The 21194-nt window shown below is 40.7% G+C and overlaps 1 protein-coding gene across 10 annotated transcripts in view; it reads left to right on the top strand.

The window, feature by feature from the left end:
* Positions 1 to 5667: 5667 nt before the first annotated feature.
* CSNK1A1 (casein kinase 1 alpha 1) overlaps positions 5668 to 21194 on the top strand; it is a 44370-nt gene continuing 28843 nt past the window's right edge. For 3 of the 10 annotated variants that reach the window (XR_004381965.1, XM_032851508.1, XM_032851505.1), the window contains exons 1-2: positions 5668 to 6314; positions 6944 to 7050. Coding sequence is in view for 7 of the 10 variants with exons in the window: in XM_032851508.1 (XP_032707399.1) it covers positions 6192 to 6314; positions 6944 to 7050 (230 nt within the window). In the remaining 3 variants the exon portion in view is untranslated. The remainder of the gene's footprint in view (positions 6315 to 6943; positions 7051 to 21194) is intronic. The other 7 variants (XR_004381966.1, XM_032851509.1, XM_032851507.1 and 4 more) reach the window with 5 other exon arrangements.

The following is a 21194-nucleotide window of genomic DNA, read 5'->3' as shown; positions in this document are numbered from 1 at the left end:
AGCATTTCTAGAAATATATCATAACCAATTAATTTTAGATGTGAGCAAGGATTTAGCTACACAAATATTCATTAAAGCATTGTTTATACTAGCAGAAGTTGGGAAGTAACCAGAAAACTCAACTGGGATTGGACAAATGTTGGTCCATCAATACAATACATATTTTTAAGTTTATATTAAAAATTATTCTTTGGGGAAACCTGGGTGGCTCGGTCGGTTAAGTGTCCAGACACTCAGATCTCAGGGTTGTCAGTTGAAACCTTAATGTTGGACTCCACACTGGCTGGGTATGAGCCTACTTAAAAAATAGTGATAAATAAATAAATAAAAATGAGTCTTTGGAATATTATTTATTTATATGTGTTAAAAAACAAAATTCAGCCCAGTAAATGAAGATATAATTGGCTTTATTAAATGACTCATGAATTGGGCGGCATCTCATCTAGCAAGCAGAGGGCAGCTCCTGCAGTTGTATAAAATGGAAGGCTTTTATAGGAACAAGGGTGGGGCAAGAAAATTACAAGCAAAAGAAAAGAAAGGATTGTTTCAGAAGGGATCACCTTCCTTAAGTGGGGAGGGCAAGGGGTCTTATTATACCGATTACCTCATTACCTCACCTTCCTTTGGGAGATAGAGGAGGTCCAAGAGACAGTTTATCTCCTTAGTGGTGTTCAGAAAATTCCTGACTGACGGGTTCAGACTCAATTTCTGAGGGAGGTTGAAACTACAATTAGATTAGGTATTAAGCCCTGGTTTACCGACTTGGGGATTTAACTCAAGAGAGGCTATTTTGTGGGCGCCTGGGTGGCTCAGTGGGTTAAAGCCTCTGCCTTCGGCTCAGGTCATGGTCCCAGGGTCCTGGGATCGAGCCCCATATCGGGCTCTCTGCTCAGCGGGGAGCCTGATTCCTCCTCTCTCTCTGCCTGCCACTCTGCCTACTTGTTCTGTCTGTCAAAAAAATAAAATCTTAAAAAAAAAAAAAAAGAGAGAGGCTATTTTGAGTCTGTGGTTTTCCTTTTAATCTATGGAATTGTGTCCAACAATTTATTAAGTGGGGGGAAAAAAAGAAAACAGGTTGTAAAACTGAATGTGCATTATGACTACTTGTAAATTTTAAGAAATAAAATTAAATATATGTATACACATATTTGATATATATACATATACCTAACACACACATACAATATACATAGAAAAGACTGGATATTTATACACAGCAAAATGTTAACATTTGGTGATTATCTCAAGAGATTTTTGGATTTTTTTTATGATTTATCTAAACTTTCTAAGTTTTCCAAATGAATATCTGTCACTTATTAAAGTTTTTTGGGGTGCCTGGGTGGCTCAGTTGGTTAAGAGTCTGCCTTTGGCTTGGGTCATAATCCCAGGGTCTTGGGATCCATTCCCACATTGGGCTCCTTGCTCAGCGGGGGGCCTGCTTCTCCTGCCTCTGTCCCTCTCCCCACTTGTCTGTGTGTGCGCGTGCATGCCCTCTTTCTCTCAAGTAAATATATAAAATCCTTTTGAAGATTTAAATTTTTAAAGATTTTTTTTAAAAAAGATTTTATTTATTTATTTATTAGACAGCGAGAGGGAGAGAGCACAAGCAGGGGGAGCAGCAAGGGGAGAGGGAGAAGCAGGCTCTCCATTGAGCAGGGAACAGCTACGGGGTTTAATCACGGGACCCTGGGATCACGACCTGAGCCAAAGGCAGACTTTTACTGACTGAGGCACCCAAGCGCCCCTATTTATTTATTTAGAGAGCACCCGTAGGGGTAGAGGCAGAGGGAGAATGAGAGAGAGACAGAGACAGAGACAGAGAATGAATCCTCAGCAGGCTCCAAGCTCAGCACAAAGCCTGATATGGGCCAGATTTCATGAAGCTGAGATCATGACCTGATCTGAAATCAAGAGTCAGAGGTTTAACTAACTGAGCCACTCAGGTGCCCCAAATATTTGTCACTTATAAGAAAAAGAACAAAGTCATTGGGTAGCATATAATGGAACTTACAGAATCTTAAAGTCACATGGGTGAAAAGCATAAATAAGTTCAAAGAATGAAATTAAATGAAATAAATTTATGGCTAATGACTCCATTGGAAGTAAGAAATGTTCACAGACTGCCTCAAATGTGGCTGAAGTAGCTATGGTAGGTAGCTATCATAGACAGCTACTTCATAGGTATCATAGGTGCAGCAACCCCCTTTTATAAAACCTCATGAACAGTGCAGAGGGAGAAAAGAGGAATTGAGACAAGAAAGGGACACAGAAATTGCTGTCACTGTCAAAGACTGGAAAAGAGACTAAATGAATTATCACTCTGACCCAACAGGACATTTCTGATGGTCTTGTTTTAAAGTACTCCACTCACTCACTTATCTGATCCTGATTGTGCACAAGGCAATAAAACAATGGAACACCACCTAAGAACCTAAGACTGTATTTGACATCTTCTAAGATATTCCATTTTTTCTATTTATTTGTACCAAACAACTCTGAGATGGGCCATCCTTGTTTTCATTTTCCTCCTTACAGCATCTGTCTATAATTGTTGTGCTTATCTTTATCATCTTACTCAAAATGCACTCTGGTTACCAGTGATTTTTCCTTGGGTAAATACTGTGGCTTTACAAAAATGTTTCCAATTCATCTTGACCTATCTATGAACATAGACGTAATCACTAAGGCGTGATTGCCCCAATCTCCATTCTACTCCTTTTTCTAATTCCTTTGGTTACAGGTTGGGGTTCTAGTTCTTTTTTTTGCTATGAAGACCAGTGTGATCTTGGACAAGCCTCTTGTGTCCTAGTGGACACAACTGATATGTGTGAAGCCACTCTGTACATTGCAAAGCATTTCAAAATATGATAATTAAAGCAGATGATCTCTAAGTTTCCCTCAAGGTCTAAAATTTTTAGTCTATATTTTTGGTTATATTTTTAGTGAATTCATGTGATCCAAGAATTGCATTTTGGCACATTTTAGAAGACTCCTTCCATTACACCAAAGCTGCTGCTGATTCAGTAAGTACAGAATGATTTGTACCTTTAATAGTAACACCAAAAACAGGTAATTCTTCAATTGCTGAAGTTGAAAATTACCAGAAATGATGCATGATTTTAAGGAAAAGGCTGAGTTATAGTCTGTGCCTAAAAGCTTTATTTTCTATGTTAACCACCCTTCAACTTTTGCCCTTCTAAAATCTGACAAATTTAAATCTTTTTTTTTTTTTTTGACAAATTTTAAATCTTAACATGGAGGCAACTGAAATCACATTTGAAAAGGGTATGACTACTCATACAGCATTTTGGAGCATTTTGCTGGATATTGTCAGTGTTGGAATAGTGACTACACCAGGCAGGAAACAAATGAGGAGGCTCACAACATATATACGTAGAATCATCAACAAATCTCAGAGGTGGAAGGGCTTCTAAAAGTCATTTAGACTGGTGGGTCCCAGAGGGTTTGATTTCAAAAGCTTATAAAAGTTCAAAACAAACAGCAACAACAAAAAAGAAGGGCAAACATAAAAATGTCAGTTTTTAATTTGACAAATAAGTATACCAACAAAAGAATAAAATAACCATCTATCATCAGCGCCATTTTATAAAAATGGTCGCTTAAATGATATGTGTAGGATAAACTCTCAGAATAAAGTACGATTTGAAATTAAATAAATGAAGGTGCACCTGGGTAGCTCAGTCCTTAAAGCATCTGCCTTCTGCTGGTCATGATGCTGGGATTGAGTCCCAGGTCCAGCTCCCTGCTCACTGGAGAGCCTGCTTCTCCCTCTGCCCCCCACCCCTTGTGCGCTCAATCAATCTCTCTCTCTCTCTCTCTCTGTCCCTGTCAAATAAATAAAATCTAAAAAAAAAAAAGAAGAAGAAGAAGAAGAAGAAGAAGAAGAAGAAAAAATGCATTATACAGCTCATAGTTTTCCAATATCTTTATGGAAAACTGTTAGACTTGACCCTCTCTGTACACATACCTTTGGGAATCCCTAATCTAGTGCATTCTATGCACACCTCCACCCCCCCACCCCATCCTATCTCCCACAATGGAGCAACTGTATCCTCACTACACCAAAAAAATCCCTTTAAAGGTATACCCCACCCAGTGTGGGGAACTCCTCAGGCTTTGTAGTCCATTAAATTTTGGAGTCTGTGGTAGAAAATCAGCATAAGAGCTGCTATCCCTGGGAACTTCAAGATGCTTACACTGGGTTTTTGTTTTTTTTTTAAGACCAGACTCTTAACAGCAGAGATTTTTAAGTAGGCCAAACGTGCCTTAGAGTCACTAAACAAAAATGTCTAACAGTGCTGATTTGGGAGTCAGGAAGCCTGGGTTTTGGTAGTGCATCAAAACTCCATTCTAAACCTTAGGGGATCTGTTTTCACATTCAACACATTTGGATTAGAGCTTTATGAATTAGAAGTATTTAAATCGGCATTAGAGTAACATGGAGGAATTTCAGTTATCTCTCAGGATGAACTCCACTAATTATTCGATAGCTTTCAAAGCTGCAGTTAAGTCTACATTTTTTCCACTTCCATTTTAATGAAATTATTTTGAGAGATTCCGTTTAAATTTTTACAACCGAGGTTTGATTCATTCACCCGGGGTTTGATTCATATTACAGACGACAGCATCAACTACAAAGCTTTCTTTTGTTATCATTACTACCAGGCCATTTCTTCAGGTCAAATTTTGTAAACCAAAATGTGGTCAAGATTTGATTTTTTAATCGATTTTTAGTAAAAAAAAGAAAAAAAAATTACTGTATAAAGGTTAACAATAACTTTTAACGTTTACTGCTTCAAACGTTATCAATTTTATTTTGTAACGGTTCTTTCCATCCTGTTTTTTGTATCAGTACTGCAGTTTTCAACATGACCAAGATATGATTATTTATAGAGGTTTCTTTGGGAGGGTTGGGGCGGGTGGGAATAATTTCTACTATGGCTTTTTCAGGGTTGTAAATTTTATTCTGTTGAGACATCTGCTACTAAAATAATGAATCGGGCATTAGGGTTTTTTTCCCCTTTGGGGACCAAATTTATCAGTGGAGCAACAACACAAAGGCATAGGATAATTCCTGCTTTCCCTCTTTTCCCTTTCGGTAAAACGATTCTCCAACACTCTGTGGAGAGCAGAATCCTAATGCTTAAGACTTCATCAACCGCTCTCCGCTAAAACCGGGAGCCAAGACTAAACCGAGCCCGGCCAGGGATGCTTTTCTCTTCCTCTCCACCAGAGGCGACAGCCTCTCGCAAAACAGAATTGGGCTGGAACAGGCTGGTCTGAGGGAGTGGCCCAGAAAAAGATCAAAGGTTAAAAATCGCCTTAAACAAAGAGCAAAGGGCAAAACTCCCAAGGAAGCCAGAAGTTCCCATCCTCCACGAAGAATGAAGGTGACTCCTCCCTAACATGCTCTCGGGGCCCTAGGACGCGCAGCCTTTCAGAGACCAGGCGGGTCGGACGTGACTAACAGGTAGCTGAATCCGAAGAGCCAACAACCGGAAGTGGAAGTGAGCCCCCGGGCGGGGGTGAGGAGAGGCCACCTCACGCCTGCGCAATCAGCAGGTTTGCAGTACGCATGCGTGGTTGGGCGGTGACGGGATGACGCTTGGAGCGTGGGCCGTGACTCTCACGGATCCGGTTCCGCCCTCCCTCTCGTTGCCGACCCTCCGGGGCTAGCGCCCGAGATCCCTTTCCCAGAGTGCTTTGCGCCGTGAAGAAGCGGCTCCCGGGGACTAGGGGCATTTTGTGTTGGCTGGAGCCGGAGTAACAAGATGGCGGCGTCGGCGGAGTGACAGGGGTCCCTCCGGGCGGGAGCCGGCGGCAGTGGTGGCAGCGGTATCGCCGCCCTAAACCACCGCGCCCCTTTTCCAGCCCGCGACGTCGCCGTGAAAGCGAGCCAGCGGCGGCCGCCCAGAAACAAGTGGCCCAGGCTGGTAACCGCGAGAACCCCCTCAACAAACTGCGGCCTGGCGAAAAGAAGCCTGAGTGAGCGGCGGCGATCAGGTTCCCCTCGGCCAATTCTGGGCCCTGTAACGCCTTGAAAGAGCCAACGTTTTCCGTTTCCTGCCGCCCTCCTCCGCAGCCTTGTTCCGCGGACGAGCCCCAGAGGCCTCCGTCCCCCCCTCAGAGGTGTCGGGGCTTGGCCCCAGCCTCCATCTTCATCTCTCAGGATGGCGAGCAGCAGTGGCTCCAAGGCCGAATTCATTGTCGGAGGGAAATATAAACTGGTACGGAAGATCGGGTCTGGCTCCTTCGGGGACATTTACCTGGCGATCAACATTACCAACGGCGAGGTAATTACCCGGGGTGGGGTTCACGACCACGCTGCGCCAGTCCTCACCCCCCCACCCCAACCCCCGAAGTGCTCGGGCTTTTCCCCATCACACGCACGTACTGGGGAGGGGAGTCCAGAGAGAGGGAGCCAGTTTTCTTGGCTTTAGGAGCCTCCCCCGCTCTCTTTCCCTAAAAGGCAAAAGAACCCGACAGAAGGGTTGGGAGAACCCATGAAGTTTCACAGCTTGTTAAAAATGGACCTTAGTCGAACTTTTTAAGCTGTCGTTTAAGGTGAGATCGGCAGAATCGTATTTCTCTAATCCCCATGTTTCCCCACTGTATGGATTTATTTCATTGGGGTTCTTGATTTCGATCGTCAGTTTCCTTCAAAACCTCTCATTACGTTTTTTGGATGAATCATTTTTTTGCACCTTGGAGGACGTGCCGATTTCGTCACTACCCCCTGAAGAGGCCTTTGAGGCTAGTTGCCTCGTTTTATAATTACAAGGAGAGTTTTCTCTTCTGAGCCTCTTATTTCTCCTCCTAGTCTCGAGTTTGAGCTTTGCTAATGTCTCCCCTCCTCCCAAGTGACATTGAATCATTGAATCCTTAGGGATGTTGATGCCATCATCCCCTTTCTCCCCTGCAGGAAGTGGCAGTGAAGCTAGAATCTCAGAAGGCCAGGCATCCCCAGTTGCTGTACGAGAGCAAACTCTATAAGATTCTTCAAGGTGGGGTGGGCATTCCCCACATACGGTAAGAACTCGTGAGCACACAGGCGGTGCACCGAGGGAAGTACGGCATGGGGGTAATGGGTAGAGGCAAGCAATAGCACCAGCTGAATCCGGGCCTTGTTATCTGAGTTCCCTGGGTTTACTAGCGCTGGTGGTTTCCTGAGAACCGAAAGACACCACAGTCACTGAGTCAATTTTTAGTTTGGCAACTTCGTTTAGAATTTCAGTTGGTTACACTCTGCTCCATGTAGCTTCCGTCATTCTTCTCGAGGCTTTCATTTGCAGTTAAGTATGCGGGTCATCTTTGATCTCTACGCGGCAGGGTTGTCTGCTGCTTTCTTTACACCGGCACCTCTGATGTTCTTAGGTTTATCCAGTGAAGTGGATTTGAAGGTGCCAAGTGACCGGGTTCGGCCAGTTCTGGTTGCTATTGGAGCTGGCTTGGGAAATGGCTGCTCTTTTGTTGTGTTTTTGTTCCAACATGTCTTCCTCCTCCGCTTAGAAAATGGCGGAACGACGTGACTCAACCGCATATTCCTGCCCTTTTCTAGGCTTGGGTTCACAAGTTACTCTTCCTTGATTGGCCCTTTAGCTGCTCTGAGTGGATTAAACCTTTGAAAAGCCAAGAATAAAGGTTCGGGCGGCGGTGGGGTTCAAGGAAAGAGATGGCATAATGACAGTCTGTTTGTGATCTCTGCAGCAGATGCGACGTGAAATTGTTAAATTATACTATGCAGAATCCGTCATAGTCCATTTAAAAGTGTTAATTATTTTTTCTTGAAGGGTAATGTTGGCTGCATTTCAGCTTGTGTACTAAATTTTTGTGAGTAATGGCAGAGGCAGTTTGACTACTACTGTGTTGAAATTGACTCAAATCTGATGTGTTAAAAAGATTAATCACGTAACCACAGTGTGATAAGTAACTTTAACCTGTTGAGTTACTTGTTCAGTAACTCCTCACCTCGGGGAAATTGTGGCCTTTGGGGGGGATGGGATATTGGTGAAGGCAAACAGCAGTAGTAATCAGGATAAAAGATGACCACAAAAACATAGTGGTTCGTTAAATGGTTAACTTTAAAGATTGTTAGTTTGACTTTGAGATTAGAAAGCATCTTCCTTGAATAGGGACTAAAATGTACTGTAAAGCCAAGCAGTTTTTCAACACACAAAAATAACATTTGTAAAAAAGTACCAGAGACAGTTAAGAATTAAGTGGAGCAATAGTTATTGTAATCTCTTTATCTGCTCGACTTTGTTTCTAAATCTTGAGTTAAGGACTAAATTGCATATATTAATTCAGATGTGGAAACAACCAGAGTACAGTGCTGATAGATATTTTTAATGGAGAAGTTGAATGATAAAATATTCTATTGGTTGTGAGAAATTATTTAGAAGAAACTTCCAGGTTTATTTTGTAAGGTAAATTAATGTGAAATCCAAGATGATGGGAGATTTTAAATGATTCCTATCCCTCCATCCCACCCCCCAAAAAGCTGCTGGGAAAAATGAATGTCATTCTGGGAGAATGAAAAAAAATTTTAAAGAATGGAAGTCTTACTAAAATGTCTAGCTTTTTATTCCTTCAAAGGAAAAAGTCCATTGCATTAGCCAAAAAATTAAAACGTCTTTTCTTTTGCCTTTAAGCATAATCTCTCCATCCCTGGCCCTCATTGATTTGCTTTCCATCACTAGTTTTCCTAGAATTACACATAGATACAGTCATACAGTATGAGTTCATTTGTGTCTGATTTCTCTCACATAATGCTCTTGAAATTCATCCATGTTGGGAGGTTTTAGAAATTTCACAAATCATGTGGAATTTAATGTATTAGAAATAATTTTCAAAAAGCATTAAAGCATCTGGCATTTTCAGTGCTAAACCCTTTTATCTGGTAGCTTTTATTTAAAGGCAGTGCTGATACAGACCATCAAGAGCTGTAGTTAATACACTGAGTAAGCATGAATAAATGAAATTAACTTGTGAGCAAAATAATAGGCATCTATAATAAGATGTTGAGTGCAGAGAGAGTTGTAGTTATAAACTGTGGGTGGAGCTAAAGAGAGATTAACCTGGCTTTCAGAGTAATGCTTCCTGGGAGAGGAAGTGGGTTTTCAGGATCAGGCTCTAAGGAAGAAAGCTTGGTTGAACTGGTTGGGGGAGGGCAGCCAAGAATACCGTGTGGCTTCCTGGAGTAGTCTCTATTGCAAAAGGTAGTAATTGCATGAGGGTGGGGAAAGAGTAAATTTGCTTTAGGAGTGGTAGAGTATGGTACACAGAAACAGTAGTGGTTCATTGGTTGTAAAGGGTGAGAACTGTTTTTCTCCTGAAGTGAAAAGGGTAGGAAGGACTTTACATAAGCATTCTTTATTTGGCTGGCAACGTCCTCTTGTCCCCTCAGTTTGTTCTCCACTATTTCCACATCACATCTATATAGCATACAGGTAAATATTTATTTGGTAAATACTGGACTAAGTTGACTTTAGTTTATCGAGATTAAATGAAGCAGTCATGTGTTATTCATTGTTTTAGATGGATATAAATAATAAAAATTTTAAATTTGGGGTGCCTGGCTGGCTAAGTTGGTAGAGTATGTGGCTCTTGATCCTGGGGTCATGAGTTCAAGCCCTGTGTTGGGTGTAGAAATGACTTGTAAAAAAAAATTTGGATTTTGCTGCAATTACACTTAACTCCATCTTCTCCCCTGCACCCCGCAGCCCCTTGAATTTACTAAGGTACTTTGGGATATCCTAAAACAAGGGCTGAAAAATGATCTGCCCGCGGAGCCTAGCTAATCTTTACTTGGTAAGGGATCTATTGTTATGCAGAAGCATGACACTCAGTGTAAAGAGCCGAGTAAGGGTGGTGTTCAGACTCCATATTTTTAGGAAACGGAGGACATTGTTTAGTTAAGAAACTGAAATCTTCAATTGACTTCTGGAAGCTCATTAAAAATCTCTGTATTTCTGTTACAACCTTCTCTTATCTTCGTGGTGCTCATTTTGAATTGAATTCATGTGATCTCTAAAGAAGCATTTATGATAGCAAGCTCTAGATCTATCATATGGTATTGACAATGAACTTGGGTCAGTTAGTCCTTCAACAGTTCTTTGGGCCTGTCAGTTAGTTTGCTGATCTGTTAAATGCAAAAAGGATTTTACCATGTTACCAATTTTCTAATTCTTACGCAATAGAAAAGAAGGATACTCGACAGAAAGGTTTAGAGTTTCCTACTCTTCTAGAAAAAGTTTTGCATACTGAGCTTTTGGATAGGGTTTTATTTGAACAGAGTTCCCTACGTAAGTCACTGGCGTAGTTGATCTCAGAACTTCTGGCTCTGAAATTTTGAGACTTCTTTTTGGATGATAGTAGCTAGAAAGCATTTCATCACAGTTTAATGTTAGGTCTAGATCTTACTTTTAAATCTTATATTTTAGTATAGAGACCTCTCTCAAGACTCTAAAAAATGCCATCTGCATCAGATAAAGTTACCAGTTACCATTTAGAAGGAATTAAATTAATGGAATATATTTTTATAGGGAAATGAATAAAGAAGATGGGAGGGGGAATGGAAGAATTGTTGCCTTTTTGCCCTTTCAATGTCAAGTATTACAGAAGATATTTATAAAGTACTAGTTAATCCTTTTTCAGTGTTAAAAGCAGCTTAAATTTTAATACTCGCTTTTTGGCACTGAGCATATATCTTGCAGATAAGTTATAACGCTTTTATCAGAGAACAAAGATGACATCTGCACTGGATATGTATTTATTACAGATCACTGGGTCCTTGAGAAATGTGATTCTTAACTCAGTAACTGAATCCCTATAGATACACTATATGTAGTGTGTATATATATATATACACAATATATTAAAGGTGCTTTATATCGGCATGTAATGGATTTCTAGTTATTGAATAACGTAACGATGCTTAAGTAGCATTTGTGAGCTAAATGAATCCTGAATAAAGCCTAGTATCTCACAAATTAGAATTCTGTCTCTGAAGGGTTACTAGAGTCTCCTAACTGCTCATTTTCTCAGCCATTTTCTGAGCCATTTTCACCTTTTTGTCAAGGTCAGCATGCCTGCTCACATACCCCACACCTTTTTTATTTGATGCTACAGAGCCATGCTATGCCTCCTTCACTTAATGGCATTTGTCCTCATTCAGAGAAAATGAAAAACTCTTCTGTAAATGTAAGTAACTTGTTTGTATTATTATTTAATTGGATGCTTGTAAGTTTTTCAGTAAATTTGTTTTTTAAAAAGATCATTTCTTTTAGAGAGAGAGCAGCAGGGAGGGGCAGAGGGATCCCCATTAGACCCCCTGTGGAGCGGGAAGCTCAATGTGAGGCTCAGTCTCACAACCTCAAAAGCCATGACCCTAGCGGAAACCAAGAATTGGACACCTAACTGACTGAGCTACCCAGGTGCTTCCCTCTAATAGTTCTCAAAATATAAGTGAATACCTAGTTAAAATGAAGGGTTTTGTTACTGTTTTTGTTTCCAACGCAATCCGAGGTGGCTCTTGAAATTTAAATGACCGGTAATCACATAACATGGACTAATGCATGTTTTAATGCTTTTTTTAATGAGATGTAATTTATATATAGTGAAATGCATAGCTTTCATTGTGCATCAGATGAGTTTTGACAAATGTCAAATGTATACACTGGTATAGCCCACACTCCCTACTGAGATAAAGAATATTTAATTTTTTTGAATACTGCTAATCCATGGTAAACTGCATTTTGTGGTAAGATAGGGTTTTTTTTTTTTTTTAAGTTGGTCTTTTGGATCATATTACATGTTTTTTGTTTTGTTTTGTTTTGTTTTTTTCTGGATGTGATGTTGAGTTGTCCGTATGCAAGACTGTAGGTTAATGTTTCTATCTCCATGAAGTACACTCCAAGTACGCCCTACGACTTGCCTAATAAAATAATCAGGTGGGGGTGGTGAACAATGCGTGGCAGTTGAGATCTTTGCCTCATTTTCCCTTGTAGAACAGGGATACTGCCTTTTCCTTGTCTGAAAGTCCTCAGTGGGGTATGTTTTACGGGGACTTTGGAAGTGTTGTCCAAAAACGAGTTAGCTGGAGAGTACATTCTCATCCTCAGTATAAAAGGAAATGGTAGGAGCATTGTATCAGAGTCAAGAGTTAGGGATCCGCCTGCCACGTCATCTAGATTTCAACGTAGAATGAAATTTGAAATTTGTAACGTCAGCTTTCATTTAGAAAAGGGATTCTTAAGATCATAAGGTCTTGGGAAATTTTTTTTTTAAGCTTTTATCTATTTATTTATTTGATAAAGATAACCCAAGCAGGGGGGAACAGGAGAGGAGAAAGATGCTAGTACCTCACAGAGCAGGGATCCGAGGGAACCTGACTTGGGACTCAATTCCAGAACCATAACCCGAGCCAAAGGCAGACGCTTCACCAACTGAGCCACTAAGCACCCCTTAAGGTTGTTGGTTTTTTTTTTTTTTTTTTAATGCATTATATAAATTGATGAAATCGGGGCCCCTGGATGGCTCAGTTGGTGAAGTGTCTGCCTTTGGCTCACTCATGTCATGATCTTGGGGTCCTGTGATCAAGCCCTGCATCAGGCTCTCTGCTTGCTCAGCTGAGAGTCTGCCTCTCCCTCTCCGTTGTGCTCTCAAATCTTTTTTTTAAAGATTGTATATCTATTAGTGCTTGCACAAGCAGGGGGAGCAGCAGGCAGAGGGAGAGGGAGGAGCAGGCTCCCCGTAGAGCAGGGAACTGATGTGGGGCTTAATCCTAGGACCTTGGGGTTATGACCTGAGCCGAAGGCAGATGTTTAACCAACCAACTGAGCCACCCAGGTGCCCCTCAAATAAATAAAATCTTTAAAAAAATAATTGATGAGATCAGTAGGATAAACTGGCTCTTCATTCTCTGATATGGTAACAGTTTGTTATGACTTGAATATATAGTTGTCTTTTATTTATAATGTTAATACATAGTACTGAAATAAGTGAGTAGTTGGTTGAATACAGTGTGGCTAAACATTCTTTTTTCCATGAATGTGCAAGAAAGAAAAGTAGAATTGACCATTCAGACATTGCACAGGATCTTAATTTAATCATTACAACAATCCTGTAAGTTGGGGTTTCATACAAAGTGTGAGAATCAGAGTAGTCAATTTGCCTAAACCCAAAACATTTATGTTGTTATCAGTGTGTTATTTAAGTAGATCTTAACTGCATCTTCAAAATATACAGTGGTTCCCAAACTTTGCTGCCCATTGGAATGATATGGAGTAGTTTTAAAAAACGACATATGACTCCTAACCTTACATACTTTACTTTAATGGGTTTGGGGTAGCCTTAGGCATCAAGTGTTAGAAAACTCCCCCAAGTGATTCTGATACACTGCAGAGTTAGGGACCATTTTACTGTCGCATATTTCCAGGTTATAATGGTACTTTCCTGCCCACACCCACCCCCTCCCATCTTTTCTAGAACTATAATTTGGTAAGGCTAGTTTCTTAACTTAACCTGCTGTGAATTAGGAGGTAATTCAGGAAATCCTATACCAGGAAACATGGCACTGGAAAGTACACTGTGATCCCATATAATCAAATGCTTTGATTTCTGGATAGTATCTAACACCAATATTTGAAACCATCCCAGAGGCATTCCTGTAAGAAAGCATTCTGGAAATTCCTTGAGGGGAAAGAACCATTTCTTGCTGATAGAAGTATCTTTTACGTTTCTTGGCATAGTGTTGGGTAAAAAGGAACTAATGATTCTTAATAAGGAAATTCTGCTTTTATTTTAACATTCATTCATTCATTCATTCATTCATTCATTTTTTAGAGAGAGAGTGAACAAGTAGGGGAGGAGCAGAGGGAGAGAGAATCTTAGGTAGACTCCGTGTTCAGCGTGGAGCCCAGAGTGGGCCTCTTATCTCATGACCTGAGCCAGAACTAAGAGCTGGGCACTTAACTGACTGTGCCACCCAGGTGCCCCTGTTGTGTGCATTTACTTTTTAATAGAACCCTGTAGAGAGTTTGGCGTCTGCTACATATTTACAGAACTTTGGGGATACCTGATGTATGCATAGTTCCTAATGGGAATATTTGTCATCTCTGTAGTGCTTAGTTTTTTGTTTGTTTTAGTTTTGTGGTTTTTTTTAAAGGTTTTAATTTATTTGACGGAGAGCACAAGCAGGGGAAGCAGCAGGCAGAGAGAGGGAGAAGCAGGCTCCCCTACTCAGCCTGAGCAGGGATCCTAACTCGGGGCTGGATCCCAGGAGCCTGGGATCATGACCTGAGCTGAAGGCAGTCACTTAACTGACTGAGCCACCTGGGCACCCTGGTGTTGCCATTTTTGAACTTCTGTAAATATTAATACATTGTATCCCTCTGTGAATAAGGTTAGCTTCTACTCTTCAAACAAAAGCTCAGATGTTCAAATGTGTCTTAGAAACTTTGTACAGTTCCTCCCACAGTACTTTCTAAAGGATAAGCAAGTATTTCTTTTATTCAGTCAACATACCTATATGAGTGTGCCTGTTAGGTGTCAGGCATAGTTAAGATACTGGTCATATTTCAGTGAACAGAAAAATTTTGTGAGACTTTTAATTCTTTTTGAGCATATGCCATGCATTTGGCAGGTAGTTGTGAATTGGTCTCTTTTGCTGAAAATTAGGAGGAAACATGTGTAAATCTCAGACAGTGTGAAGACATGTTTCCTTAACATCAGAGGGATGAGTATAAGTCCTAAACAGTATCCTGAACCATCTAGAGAATGCTTTGATTGGTCAGGTTAGTGGGACCCCCATTAGGGTTCTCTGTGAATCATACTTAGCATTTCTCAAACATTAACAATGCATAATAATTACCTACAGAGCTGTAGCACTTATTTGCAGTTTCAGGCACGTAGTAGGTTCAGTTAAGTGTTGAATCAGAGATTGGAGAAACAGATTTTGGGAAAAGGTTGTGGGTTTTTTTTTGTTTTGTTTGGCTTTTTTTTTTTTTTTTTTTTTTTTAAAGATTCTGTTTTTGGGACACCTGGGTGGCTCAGTCAGTTAAGCAGCTGTTCAGGTGTCAAGTCCTACATGGGGCTCCTTGTTCAGCGGGGAGCCTGCTTCTCCCTCTGCCTGCCACTCCACCCTGCTTGTGCACACACATGTTCTCTCTCTCTCTGGCAAATAAATAAAATCTTTAAAAAAAAAAAAAAAGATTTTGTTTTTGAGTAGTCTCTGTACCCATTGTGGGGCTTGAACTCGCAACCTTGAGATCAAGAGTCTCATACTCTATTCTGACTGAGCTAGCCAGGTATCCTTGGAAAAGGATTTTTTTTTAAACAGCTTTAAGGAGATAATTGACATACATAAATTGTCACCTATTCAAAATATACAGTTCATTGATTTTTAGTGTGTGTTCAGAGTTGTGCAGTCATCACCATAATCTGATTTTACAATATTTGTTAACTGGTAAACAAGAAAATAAAGTGATCTTGTTTTACTATGTCTCAAACATGCTGGCTTCTTTGTAAGTTTGTTGTGAATACCAAACTTCAGGCACACTAACTCCCATCCATCCCTCTACCTGGCCATCTTCCATTTTATACTTTCAAGAATTAACCATGCTTCTTCATCAGAAAAGCTTTCCTTAATGATTCTGTCTAAAAGATGGATTGGGTTGCCATAATTTGGACCTTCTCAGAACCAGTCTCTCCTCCTCACTTCTGTTTTGTTTGTTTTTAAGTAGGCGCCATGCCCAGTCTGGAAGCCCAATGTGGGGCTTGAATACAAGACCTGAGATTGAGACCTGAGCTGAGATCGAGTTGGCTGTGGGGCGTCTGGGTGGCTCAGTCATTAAGCATCTGCCTTTAGCTCATGATCCCAGGGTCCTGGCTGGGATTGAGGCACCCCCCCCCTCAACACACACACCACTGGGCTCCCTGCTCGGTGGGAGCCTCTCCCTCTCCCACTCCCCTAGCTTGTGTTTCCTCTCTCACTATATCTCTCTGTCAAATAAATTAAATCTTTTTTTTTTTTAAATATTTTATTTATTTATTTGACAGGTCACAAGTAGACAGAGAGGCAGGTGGGGGGGTGGGGGAGACATGGGGAGCAGGCTCCCTGCTGAGCAGAGCCCATTGTGGGGCTTGATCCCAGGACCCTGAGATCATGACCTGAGCTGAAGGCAGAGGCTTAACCCACTGAGCCACCCAGGTGCCCCAAATAAATAAAATCTTCCCAAAAAAGGAAAAGAGCCGCTTAACCAACGAGCCATCTAGGCGCCCCCATCATGTGTTACTTACTTGGATGCACACACTGCTGTAAGCTGTGAGAGCAAGAATTACAAAGTTTTATCTTGTCAGGTACTATAAATACTGAATGGATCAGTAATAGTAGCTGGATAGTGGTATGGCCATATATAAAGCAGTACTGGATAGTGGTATGCCCATATATAAAGCATATTTTTTGGTTTTTTGTTTTTATAATTTTTTGGGTTAAGGAATGGTTACATATCTTTAAAGGCAAAGGGCAAGGCACAAGGAGGCTAAGGAGTTTGCAAATGTTACAGCATCAATTCAAGGCTGTATTGTGATCAAAGGATTAGTAGTAGTGGTTTTGGAGGATTGGGATGAGGAAGGAAATCCAATTACCTTAGTTAATGTTAGTATTGATGAATAAAACACGCATTTGATGCCCAACTTTCAGATCTCACTCTGTGGTCTCTTCACCTTAAAAATTAGTTTTGATGGGTGCATGGGTGGCTCAGTGGGTTAAGCCTTTGCCTTTGGCTCAGGTCATGATCTCAGGGTCTGGGATCGAGCTCCACATTGGGCTCTCTGCTCAGCGGGAAGCCTGCTTCCCCCTCTCCCTCTGCCTGCCTCTCTGCCTACTTGTGACTGTCAAATAAATTAAAAAAAAAAATTAGTTTTGAGGATGGGGGATAAGTGATGGGGTTTAGAGAGTATACTTACCATAAGAGCAATGTATAGAATTGGTGAATCATACATTGTACACCTGAACCTAATACAACACAGTATGTTAACTAACTGGAATTAAAATTAAAAATTTAAAAAACAAAAAATGTTTCACAGCAGGGATTTATTTATTTATTTATTTAAGATTTTATTTATTTATTTGACAGCGAGATCACAAGTAGCAGAGAGGCAGGCGGTGGGGGGGGGAAGCAGGCTCTCCCTGCTAAGCAGAGAGCCCAAGGTAGGGCTCTATCCCAGGCAGAGGCTTTAACCCACTGAGCCGCCCAGGCGCCCCTCAAAGCAGGGATTATTAACCTGGTAGGGATATCCCCCATTCTAACCTCACAAGGGGTGATAGGAAGAAAATTACATCTTTTTTTTTCCTTTTTTTAAGATACTATTTATTTAGCAGAACACAAGCAGTGGGAGCGGCAGGCAGCAGAAGAGGGAGAAGCTGAGCAGGGAGCCTGATGCAGGACTCAGTCCCAGGGTCATGGAATCGTGACCTGGGTTGAAGGCAAACTCTTAACTGACTGAAGCCACCCAGGCACCCCTACATCTTATCTTCATGAACTTCTAACTGAATCTAGTAAGATGGTCCCAGACTAGGATGGTTCGTTGTATGGCTTTTAGACTTTATGGTGCTGTGAAAGTGGTATGCATTCAGTAGAAACAGTGCTTTGAGTTTTGATCTTTCTCCAGGCTAGCAGCGTGTGGTAGGACACTCTAGAGTGTCCTACCACGAGAGTCGGGAGGCAGCTCCTGGTCAGTCAGGTTATCACAAGGGTAAACACCTGGTGTATTTACAACCATTTTACACCCATACAACCATTCTGGTTTTTTTTCCCTTTCAGTACTATGTTTAATAAATTGCATGAATTACTGAACACTTTATTATAAAATAGGCTTTGTGTTAGAAGATTTTGCCCAACTGTTGTCCAATTTTAAGTGTTCTTAAGTACATTTAAGGTAGGCTAGGCTAAGTAATGACGTTCAGTACATCACGTGTATTAAATGCATTTTTGTCTTAGATATTTTCATTTAGGATGGGTTTAACAGAAAATAACCCCATTGTAAATTGAGGAAAGTCTGTATATGTATTATAAATATTGGGCACCTGGGTGGCTCAGTTGGTTAGGCAACTGCCATCGGCTCAGGTCATGATCCTGGAGTCCCCAGATCGAGTCCCGCACCGGGCTCCTGGCTCCATGGGGAGTCTGCTTCTCTCTCTGACCTTTTCCCCTCTCACATTCGCTCTCTCTCTCTCAAATAAATAAAATCTTAATAAATAAATAAATAAATAAATAAATAAATAAATGTAGGCGGGAAATCTCCACTAGTTTAGCAGTACCTGTGGCTTTGTCACCACTAGAAATCACAGATATTTCCATAGCACATTATTGTTGCAGATATCTCAGAATATTGTTTACACTCATAATTTTCATAATTAATAGTCCTAATTAGGTCTGTCCCTATATCTCATTAATAATGAACATGTACTTTACTGTATCAAAATTAAGTAATCTTAGTGTGGCTGAAGTTCCCTGTAATTGTTCTCTTTTATAATGCTATGTATTTTATTTTCTGCATATAAAATATTCTGAGAAGGAATCTATAGGTTTTATTGGACTAACAAAGGTGTGAGATCTATGGTAATCTTTCTGAAAAGATTCAGAAATAACTGGTATAGGAGTACTTTACCTTGACTCCCCAAATTATTCAGACAAGTTCTTTGTCGTGACTAACTACATTTGATGCAAGTTTGGTCACTCATTTGGTAGATTTCCAATATTTATTTTCTTTTCCCTTCCTAGCCTTGTTTAAGTCTCAGTTACTTACATGCTCACTAATGCTCTCCCCAGGCATGTGAGATTGTAAAGATGGGAAAATCAGCCAGTTAAAAAAGGTTGAACAGTTTGAAGAAAGATTTAAAAGTGAATTAAAAGATGGGATAAATATATCTAAAATTTCTTGGTATCACATTTATCATCATTATTACTTTGCCATCCCTACAGCTCAAACTGGTCTTTTCTTGATTGCTTCATCTTACAAACAGTTGTCAGTATGGAGAAATCAGTCTGATCTGTGCTTGTGTTTATAGTTCTAGGTATTCCACAGTGTCTGTTGATTAAACCTGATCCTCCACTTCCTTAGAATAGCCAGATAGCATTGAAGATGCCCTGAATCTCGAACCATTTCAGAGGTATTTCTGCAAGTTACAAATCCAAAGGATTATGGATAAAAATTATGTGTTACTGACCTTTTAAAATCTGAAGTGTGTTTTTTGCTTATTCTAAAATTTTTTTTTTAAAAGATTTTATTTATTTATTTGACAGAGAACGATCACAAGTAGGCAGCGAGGCAGGCGGGGGGTGGGGAGGAACGCAGGCTCCCCACCAAGCAGAGAGCCTGATTCAGGGCTCGATCCCAGGACCCTGGGATCATGACCTGAGCCGAAGGCAGAGGCCCAACCCACTGAGCCACCCAGGCACCCCTTTTAATTTTTTTTTAAATTAGGCTTCATGCTGATCGTGGAGCCCATTGCGGGGCTTGAACTTAATGATGCTGAGATCAAGAGTTGGATGCATAACTGATTGAGCCATTTAGACGCCCCTGATTTGTATTTTGAATGTGATGTTGCAAGAGAAGGAAATAGATTGATCCTCTTAAATTTTTGATGACAGGCGAAATCAAGTTTCAGTTACTAAGTTCTAGGTACCTTGTATTCAGAGTAAAATGGAGACCACAAATCTAAGGAGCAGTTATGGGCAAGGAAAGTTACGGAGATTGAGAGTTAACACAGCAGTCTTGTTTATTAATAATTAATAGAAAACCAAGAGGTAGCCCATATTTAGTCCTGTGTCTAGTTCTCTTTGAAAAGGGCTGAAGATTTACCACGAACCAGAATGTACTTGAAGCTGTCTTGCATTGTTGGTTGTTTTCGTAATGAGTGCTATTAATAAGATAGAGCTTCATAAGTACTGACAATTTTAGGTTAGAGGTTATAGTGCTAAAAACTCAAGTCTTAGATTTCTGAGGCTTTCAGAAGTAATCAGATGAATGCAGTACCAGAAGGATGTGAGACTCAAGTATTCAAATTGAGAGTAGAGGGGTTCTTTTGTGGTTGAGAGTGGCCTTCTGTTAAAGTCTGGTAATTTAGGGGGTGGGTGGTGGTGGGGATCAGCTAGATTGTACTAAACCAGATCTTATTTTCTACCCTCATGAAAAGGAACATAAAGATTGGATGATGATGGCTTGGCATGAAAGTAAGTTTGAGAGATGGTGTCTTGAGAATGGAGATGCTATTAGAGCTCTGATTCAGTGTTCCTTCTTTTTAGTTGTTCAGTGAAGACTTTGACATTAATGACGTAAAGATGGGAAGATAAGCGCACAGGTGTGCCTGTTAAGAATATCACTTGTAAACGTCTATAATTACTTGGCTAATTTAAATCAAAGATGAGTAGGTGCTTCCTGATGATTTTATACTTCAAGTACTGAGTGGTTTTGTTGTCCTTGTTTCGTTTTCCTTGTGTGCCAAATCAAGCACTCCCCAGGCTTTTAGAGCCTCTAATCTGGCTTTTTATTCTTTAATTCAGCAAATGTTACTGAGTATTTCTCGCAGGTAAGACATTGTTCTGGATGCTGGGAATATGGGGTTGTGAATGAGACAAATGCAGTGGCTGCCCATGTTGTATTAGTGAGGACTCCAGAGAAACAGAACCCATGGGTGATACAGAGATAAGCAGAAAGATTTATTATGATGCATTGGCTTACACCTGGAGGCAGAGAAGTACCATAGTTTGAGGTGTGCAGGCTGGAGGCCTAGAAAAACAGTGGTGTAGTTTAGGTCCCAAGCCTAAAGGCCTGAGAACTGTAAGCATGGATAACTGAGGGCGGAAGGTGGATGTCTCAGCTCTAGCAGACGAATTTTCCCTTCCTCTGCTTTTTAGTTTTATTTCCTTTTGTTCTGTTCAAGCCCTCCACTTGGGGGTAGGTTATCCTCTTTACTTAGTCTGTCACTCAAGTGCTAATCTTGATTCAAATGCTGATCTCTGGAGACACCTTCACAGACACCCCCAAAAAATGTTTTACCAGGTATCCTATCCCAACATTCTTACTTAGCCCAGGCAAAAGATTAACTAACCATCACACCTATCAAACTGACAGTGTGAGTGGAGGACCTACATTAATTAAACAAGTCT

Source organism: Lontra canadensis, unplaced genomic scaffold (assembly GCF_010015895.1).
Source record: "Lontra canadensis isolate GAN:19392208 unplaced genomic scaffold, GSC_riverotter_1.0 scaffold5, whole genome shotgun sequence".
In the NCBI taxonomy this organism is placed as follows: domain Eukaryota; kingdom Metazoa; phylum Chordata; class Mammalia; order Carnivora; family Mustelidae; genus Lontra; species Lontra canadensis.
This window is presented reverse-complemented; position numbering and strand designations above follow the sequence as displayed.